Genomic DNA, 8,750 nt, shown 5'->3' on the forward strand with positions numbered 1-8,750 from the left:
GCAAACCAACCATTTGCATGCTATCAGAGACAAGCTCATAGGAAGTCACGTACACAGTGTGTTTTCCCTCCCAGGCCAGACACCCCAGATCTATGTAACACAGTAGGATTGCAGATTAAAAGTTGTAGAGCTAGGAGACGGACGTGTGTGTGTGCTCTCTGTGTTATATCTCTAGTATAAGACACCACACCAGGCACATACATGCATATCCTAATATTTGGATGTCAGAATCTTGTTGTTGACCTTGCCAGAATGGTTGAACAACTGTCGGTACAAGTAATAAGACTCGTGCACGACCAGTGACGACTTGATGTCTGAGATCTTCGCACAGCCTGGAAAAAAAATAACCAGTACATTACACTAGAAGAACATCCATGATGACCATGTCCCTTCATAACTGCTGACACTGGTCAGTCAGAGTCCTTCCCGCACCTGATGGCGCATATGGCGGCGCCCATCTCCATTTCAGTAGCCATGGGCCACACAATTCTGTGCAATCACTGCAACAGGGGGCTAGTCCACTGGCTAGTGATGTGTGTTCAACTTCTATACTCCCTCCCGAATATCGAGGGCCAAGTGCCCAGGAGGACAGGAAGAATAGATGACAACATTGTTAACATTGTTAAGCCAAATGTGGATTTAAGTAAAGTCAAAGCAGAGAAAGCAGCGTGTACAATTTAAAGTCTTTGGTATGACTCGGCCTGGGATCGAACTCACGACCTACTAAACACTCTAACCACTCGGCCATTGTAGCAATTACAAAACAAGACATTGCTGACAATGGTAGCAACATGAAATGATTTTTCCAAGACGCAAAATTAACTTTACGTACCGGCTCTGGCCATGGCTAGACTCAGTTCATCCTTCAAGATCTGTAAAACTTGTTGAACACCTTCTGCACCCTGGAATATTCCAGAAAAATTAGAACCATGTTCAATGTATTTTGTCAATGTTCTTTGCAAGTCACAAACTGTACTTTTCAAAACATTTCCTATCATTGAAACCATCCAGATAGGAAATAGAGATAAACTTTTACTTATACTTAAGCAAGGGTTGTCTGTGCAAAACCACGCGTACGTTACAAGCGGGTTGCCGAGGTGGAGAGACAAAAGGTTCAAATAAGACGATAACATCGAAAGAACAAAAACGATTCAAGATTTAAAAAAAAATTTGAAACATTAGCCTAGAGTCCAGCCTCGTTTCGTTCCCGAAGGTCCCTAAATGCGCGGTAGGGACTTTCGGGAACGGACCAAAGCGAACAGCAGGCTAGACTCCAGGCTATAAAATATTGCAAGAATACATTCAGTGCGAGTCCCCATAGAGCGGGCCTACCGATGAACACACATCTGGCCCCCAGCGCCAAGGCCTTCAGCACGTCCGTCCCAGTCCGGACCCCTCCGTCCAGGTAAACCTCCGCCTCACCGCCTACTGCGCTGACGATGTCGGGAAGGACGTCGATCTATGGAATGATATATAAAATATTGTAAGTCCGCAATGTTTGTGTCTGGTAATGTTGTTTTTTGTACAATATGTAGCGATTGGATAACTCTATGCCATTATATTCGAAGGCAAATGCATGTATCAAATATTGTAAGGTATAAATACACGAGCACAGCCTTGGAGGATGTCAATCTGAAAGCTGTCACTATTGGTAGATGTGAGATAGTAGATGTAGAAGTCAGCCTTGGAGATGTTGTTTTTCATAATTTTTAAAACTCCGATTTTCTTCGTATTTGAAGTCGGAAGCTACTTACTAGTACACTGCTTTAGCTGTAAAAGTACCCGACTTAAGTTAGTTTTCTAATGGATATACGGTTACGGTTGAAAACGGAGATATCTTCCCACCGTTGCCGGCACCCCGTCCTGCTGCCGGCCGCCATGGTTCGACACGTAAATACCGGCAACCCCCAGGTCCACTGCGATTCTTGCGTCTTCAGCTGCATTTACATTCTGTTTTAGTTCATTTATCAATTATATATCAATTAGTCATCTGACATATCAATTCAAAACGTATGCACAAAACGGTGTAAATTTCAGTTTCATAATGCGTGGAAAAATTTTTTAAAGCAAATCTACTCTCATTTTGAGCTGAATAATACACATCAAGTAAGCTAATCAACCAATCAATCAATCGAGCAATTGATCTTTAACGTTATTACAAGACTTCATTTATGTAAGTTTCATACACGTACATGCTTTTTATACACATAAACAAGATTTAGACAGAGTTCTGTAAATTTCTTTTTCTTTTCAAAAGTTAGAGTTCATTTTACTCAGTAGTACCTACCTGATAGAATCCCTTTCAGCACGACTGGCAGCCTTGTGTTGTTCTTGATCCACGCCACGTCTTCCCATGTTGCCGCCTCTTTTGCGATCTTAATCAGACCCGCTCCGTGCTCCTTGGAACCGAGAGGGCCTGGTTGGTCGTCATCAAGCCAAACGTTTGGTAAACTAAAAAGAGATTGAGTGAAAAAAATCTTGATTACACACGACGGGGTTATACCGCCCCTTACGGGGTAACATACCCTTTCGCTGGCTAATTACAATACCAGCGCTCCCTCCCGGGTGAATGATGTAAATCACCTTGTGGCTGATACAAGACAGAGGTTCGCCAGACCTCCATCCGGATTTGAAGTGAATCACCAACTCAAGACAGAAGAAGTTGTACCATCGCATTTCGCATCATCGCGCGTGTGGGGGTTCTTTAACGTGCATGGGGTGTGACTCGCCCCAAACACGGGACCTCCATTTAACGTCCTGTCCGAGGGACGGCCCTAGCTAGATAGGTACTCATTTTAACCTGAGTGAAGTGAGGAAAGCTTTTGACTTATTGCACTATTATATGGCGAAAATGCAAGCGAGGGAATGGCAAGTGAACAAGCGTGAAAAAGGTAGAGATCTTGCTAATCTAACCTGAACTGTACTGGGAAGACGACAGGCTTGCGGCGAATAGAATACGGGAAAATAGGTTGGTCCACGGTGAGAACTATGGCGGTGTACCCCGCCCGTTCTGCCCGCTCCAGGAGCCGCTTCATCCGGTCTCGGTCTCGGTAGAACAGCATGTAGAACCAGCGGACCCCCCGCGGAGCCGCCTCAGACACCTGTTCTAAGGACTGACTCGACCAGGAACTCAGGACCATCAGGGTGTTCATGGAGGCAGCGCCTGAGGGAAAGGAAAGACAGACAAACATACGTCAATGTTAGAGTCTGAAAATGACTATATCTTCTGTTTACTATCACAGTCTTGGTTTACGATATAGACTAAAATTGCACCATGGTCAGGACCATCAGTGTGTTCATGGATGAAGCACAGCGCCTGGGGGATCTTCAATCTTATATCCTAAAGCAGCTCAGACAAAAGCAAGAAGTAACCACGCCTTCAAACACCAAAGTTTCCAACAAAAGATTGATGTGTTCAAATATTCGAACTTTCTTAGAGTGAAATTCGTTGCCACCAAGTACAGTAAGAGCATCGCCACTAGATACATGTAGCTTTGAACAATACCTGCAGTGTGAATGTTTGAGTATGAAGAATGACTTAAGATCTTCTATTTAATATCTCAGTCTTGGTGTATGAAGACTTGATTTGTACACATTGTAACTACAAGCGCCAAAAACTATATTGCAAATGCACTTTTTCATGTGAATTCAAATTGTAATAAGTGTCTTAGAACATAAAGATAACATTCGAAAGCAAGGATCGTGATCATGAGCAATTTCATTCTCATCTTACTTGGTTGAATTTGAGGCCCTTTAGAAGTGATCGTTTCCTGTAACTGTGTTTATAAAATTGTCGGTAGTAAACCTTTTGAAGTTGCCGCCTCTGCATCTGGATGAGTGAGTTTGTGGAGAGCCGTTGGCGCAATGGCTACTGGGAAATCCAGCCTGGAGCCCAGCACGGTGACCGAGGTGTCCCGGATGTTGACGTCACGCAGGTTCCGCGGAATGATGCGGTAGCTGGGTTCAAGGTCAACATAACAATCCTTTTTAAAGTTAATCAATAACCACTACAGTAAGTGATATATTGTAGGTAATCTTCAACCAACACACACACACAGTGCCACGCATACACACTGTGACACACACTGTAATTACTAAAACATACACACAGACTGTGGCATAGACACAAGCAAAGTCTTACACACCGTAGTACACCGTATGTACAGTGACACATACACACATCGTGACACACACATACAGTGACACAAGCACACACACTGACACACACAAACACTGCGGCACATAAACACTGTGACACAGACGCACACACAGACGCATAAATGCATGCACACACACACACACACACAAACGTGCATGCACGCACACACACGCGCGCGTACGCACGCACACACACACACACACACACACACACACACACACACACACACACACACACACACACACACACACACACACAAACTAAACCAGGAACCGTTTAAAAGCCTGACAGTTGTCCTTGTAAGTCTGTCCCCCCTCCCCAGGATGGCTGAAGTACGTCCGCGCGAACGCTGACATTTTCTCGCCTGCCGCTGTCTCCAACTCTGCCAGTGACGTCGCCTTGGGGTGGACATTCTCAGACATCGCGTCAGAAACAACTTAGAGAAGACTCAAATCAAGCTGAAGAATCCAGTCACTTGGTGGGAGTGTTGCACGTCATGTGGCTCTGATTGTGTGTTGACATTAATAGTTCATGACAGGGTTAGCCTGAGGGCAAGGACACAGGTACAAAATGTAGTACAGTGAACTTTACTCTAGAGTACAGTTCATGTAGATGATTAATACGTAGTGTTGCTAACATGGCGACTCTTCAATAAGAAGACGTTAGCGCTGGGTTCACTAGCCCAAGGACTGTTGGAGAGCTTCTTAAGTTGCTCTTAGTCTTAAATACATAAGCCCTCTATGTTAGCCTTAGCAATCAATTGCAAGTACAGGATAAATGAATGAAAAAATGAATGAATGACAAGTACCCAACGACCCTAATATATCTCGCTGGTCGATATCATGTCAAAGCTTATATATGTTTGCACCTACTGTGCGTGCTGACTTTAAGTGTCTCTATTGTTATAATACTTTGCCTTTCATAAATATTAATCTATACTCAGTACGTTTATTTTATGTTGTAATATCACACCACTTATTCAGACTTCCGCCTGCAACTTTAGTCACAAGAATGTCTCATTTAATGAACCATAACAAAAAATGCATTTGTGCGTCTGTGTTAGTAGCAATCAATGCTAAACTTTCTTCCAACACAAATGTATACACGGATCAAATTTTTAACGACCACTGTCGCCTTCTTTAGGAAACATGGCACGTTTGACCAATTGCGGACGTCACGCATCCGCAATATCACGTGGTAATAAGATCACGTGTCCGGAACACTCGCGAGTTTTCGTTCTGAAGTGATTTTTCATCACTATTGATCCTGAAGAAGGCGACAGTGGTCGTTGAAAATTTGATCCGTGTGTACATTTGTGTTGGAAGAAAGTTTAGTATTGTACTAAGGTTAAATGAATTGTATTCATAAGAAGAAGAACTCACTCACTCACTCACTCACATTCATTCTTTCCATCACTCTTTCATAATAACTAACTCGCTCTCATTCACTCATTCACTTTGCGCACTGTCACTCACTCTGTCACCGAGTGACTAACACTTTTTCACTCTTTCAGTCTTTCCCTCTTTCACTCACTCACTACTCACTCACTCATTCGTTCTTCCACTCACTCACTCACTCATTCGTTCATCCACTTTCATTCACTCGCTCACTCATGCACTCACTTTCGTTCATTCAATCACTCGCTTTCAATCACTGACTCATTCATTCGCTCACTCATGCATTCGCTCACTTGTTCACTCTTTCGTCCATTCAATCAAACACTCATTCACTCACTCTCAATCATATTCAGTCACCCATGGCCCACTCACTCTAATTCTCACTCTATCTCTGAACAGCACTGAATTGCATACATCACTAGTAAGATCTTAATTTCAACACCCCTGCTTGTCTAGCTATCATAAGAAATAACAGCTGCGAAATTGCTATTAGAAAATGTTTTGGAGATGCAAGTTAAGATTCTGACACTAAGTGCTAATTTTTTATTCATAGATGTCTGTCATTAGTCCTTGTTATAGACATACTTGAGAGGGAACTTTATGTGTTTTCCTCGCGCAGCCAACACGTACGCTGAAAGTTTTAATGGTGTACGCTGGTGTGGATGCGATTTTTCATGCTGGGCGTAAAAAGTTGTCTGACGACATAGACATCTCGTCATTAAGGTTGCGCTCGTCGGAGTCGTTTAGGGGTCACCCTGCAGCTGTTAACTCGTAACGTAAGTTACGACAGAAACTTAGTACCGCGCAGAAACAGTGCTTGCAGATGCCATGCCGGGTAGCTACGCAGTAAGAGGAAGCGGAAAAGACCTTCCTACTGTGTGGGGAAGTCTACGGAATCCTTGGATACAGTCCAAAGCTGGCTCCAGGTTCCCATATGTAGTCTCCAAGCAGACCCTACGGTGCCAAAGGTAGCAAGGGACATAGTATAGCGGCACCAGGTGCCCGTTTGACGATTTAAAGCGTCCTTGGAAGTTTTTGTGCCTTGTACAGGACGGTAGCAATGACGTGTTGGCTAACACGTCCTGTGCCTTGTACAGGACGGTAGCAATGACGTGTTGGCTAACACGTCCTGTGCCTTGTACAGGACGGTAGCAATGACGTGTTGGCTAACACGTCCTGTGCCTTGTACAGGACGGTAGCAATGACGTGTTGGCTAACACGTCCTGTGCCTTGTACAGGACGGTTTAAAGCGTCCTTGGAAGTTTCTGTGCCTTGTACAGGACGGTAGTAATGACGTGTTGACTAACACGTCCTGTGCCTTGTACAGGACGGTTTAAAGCGTCCTTGGAAGTTTCTGTGCCTTGTACTGGATGGTAGCCATGACGTGTTGGCTAACATTTGTTTTACTTCTGGAGAGCCAGCGTTGTTATGTAACACACACAAACCCAGCGAAAGATAGTTAGCACCTGTGGAAAAGTGGTCGAAATGGCTGCTGTTCTTCTCTTGGCGTTTGTGGGGTGTTTCTTTGGACATGGGGCGGCACAAGACACCGCCAAACCGCATATACTGCTCATCGTGGCCGACGACCTAGGTACGTACTCATTGACAACTGCAATGTGGTAGAGACGTATTATGCACCATGTTTCTTGGTGTGTTTTTGTAAAACAAGATGCTATGCCATGTCACCTTCAAGTATTGCATATACTGGACCGTCTTATATGTAATTAATCTTAAACTATAACTTTTAAAGCAAAGTCTCCAATGTTACTTAGTGACTTATGTTCAGGCACCTGAAAAGAAGTTTTGAACATATGTTCCAGCAGCGGTCGTAACTGCAAATAGAAAAACATTTAAGAATCATTCTAAAAACATTCAGCGCCTTAAACATCTATGTATGTGAATCCAGATTACCAGAAAGGTACATACAAGTTCTGTAATTCAAAGGCCAATACAGAAATACTTGGAAGGAGGGTTCAGTAGAAAGGTTGGTGTTTACAGCTGTATGTATTTAATTGAACCTTTGATTTAATTGATTTTTGTTTTCACAGTTTTCTAGAGCATTTCTCTACTGCCTCATACAACCCTGTACGATATCATGATTTGTATGTTGCGAATGCATTTTAGCCCTTTCCAGTGACGTCATAGATTGTTCTCGGTCTACACAGGATGGAGTGACGTCAGTTGGAACAACCCGAATGTGGTGATGCCGAATCTGCACACCTTGGCAACTACTGGTGTCATTTTCAACCAGACATATTGTCAGCGACTCTGTACACCGTGAGTACGATGTAGCGAAAGGAAAAAAAGGATCTACCCCTTTCTAGGCTTCCAAGCTAGCGACAACTCTACAACAGACATGAGTCCGCTAACGGACATGAGTCAGCTAACGGATTCGCCTATGTGGCAGAGACTGTCATTCTCGTATTGGACTGTTTAAATCCCCTTTCTACTAGGAGGCTACATATATTCTATTTCGGTCGCAGTGAGAGCGCGGCGCGTTTGCCGACTAAAGGTGGGGTCACACCTGCGTATATATTCAAGTCCGTTTGAGGTTCGTATGAAGCTCTTAGTCTCTACCAGGCTCCACAGGTCGCGGGAAAAATAGTATGAATTGGACAAATATAGATACATAACATGCCAGATGAGTTAGCTGACCGAGAAGTATGGTTAGCGACCCAGCTATAACTCATCTAACATGTTACCTGTTTACGGTACGTTTGACCAATTTCTATTATTTTTACAACGACCTGTGGAGCCTGGTGGAGGTAAGTGCTCCCATGCGCGCCTCATACGGACTTATATTTACGCAGGTGTGACCCCACTTTAAGCCACAGCCGACGCTGTAGGGCTGATATCAATTAGGATTTTACCATGGTGAATATTAACCGAGTACCGAAGAAGGCCATATATATATATAAGCTAGTAACAGATTCTTAAGTAGCACTAATGACGACTAGGTCACACAGGTTATGTTCAAAACAATGTTTAAGGAATTTTAAATCAATCAGATGTTATGTGTTTCATTTTTGTAGCTCCAGGACTGCCCTTCTGACCGGAAAATTTCCTTATCGCCTAGGAATGCAGGTATGAAATACTATATTTCAAAAACTCTGTGCACCTTAGATTGAAGTATGATAATTTCTTTATTCGAACTTACATTCCTTTTTTTGATAATTGAAATCATGCCTTCAATG

At 43.4% G+C, this 8,750-nt stretch overlaps 2 protein-coding genes across 2 annotated transcripts in view; one reads left to right on the top strand and one right to left on the bottom strand.

Annotated features, from left to right (window-relative positions):
* Positions 1–210: 210 nt before the first annotated feature.
* On the bottom strand, positions 211–4,283 carry LOC118404312 (hydroxyacid oxidase 1-like). Its single transcript, XM_035803380.1, has 7 exons — positions 3,806–4,283; positions 2,914–3,163; positions 2,288–2,451; positions 1,846–1,937; positions 1,301–1,459; positions 833–902; positions 211–332 (listed from the first exon to the last, which is right to left on the bottom strand). The coding sequence occupies exons 2-7, from the start codon at positions 3,150–3,152 to the stop codon at positions 211–213; spliced, it is 846 nt and encodes a 281-aa protein (XP_035659273.1). The 5' UTR covers positions 3,153–3,163; positions 3,806–4,283.
* A 2,488-nt stretch (positions 4,284–6,771) lies between these two features.
* The window catches only part of LOC118404651 (arylsulfatase B-like), an 11,521-nt gene continuing 9,542 nt past the window's right edge, over positions 6,772–8,750 (top strand). Inside the window, exons 1-3 of the mRNA XM_035803891.1 lie at positions 6,772–7,147; positions 7,722–7,833; positions 8,589–8,640. Of these exons, the coding sequence (XP_035659784.1) occupies positions 7,042–7,147; positions 7,722–7,833; positions 8,589–8,640 (270 nt within the window). The 5' untranslated portion in view covers positions 6,772–7,041. The remainder of the gene's footprint in view (positions 7,148–7,721; positions 7,834–8,588; positions 8,641–8,750) is intronic.

Source organism: Branchiostoma floridae, chromosome 17 (genome assembly GCF_000003815.2).
Source record: "Branchiostoma floridae strain S238N-H82 chromosome 17, Bfl_VNyyK, whole genome shotgun sequence".
NCBI lineage: Eukaryota > Metazoa > Chordata > Leptocardii > Amphioxiformes > Branchiostomatidae > Branchiostoma > Branchiostoma floridae.

Bases quoted from the DNA above. Each gene is read 5' to 3' on its own strand.
- LOC118404312 (XM_035803380.1), bottom strand. From the start codon at position 3,152: ATGAACACCCTGATGGTCCTGAGTTCCTGGTCGAGTCAGTCCTTAGAA. The intron at 1,938-2,287 runs GTAGGTACTACT...ATGTAAATGCAG, and splicing joins GCTGAAAGGGATTCTATCAG to CTGAAGACGCAAGAATCGCA. The intron at 1,460-1,845 runs GTGGGAAGATAT...ATCATTCCATAG, and splicing joins AGGACGGGGTGCCGGCAACG to ATCGACGTCCTTCCCGACAT.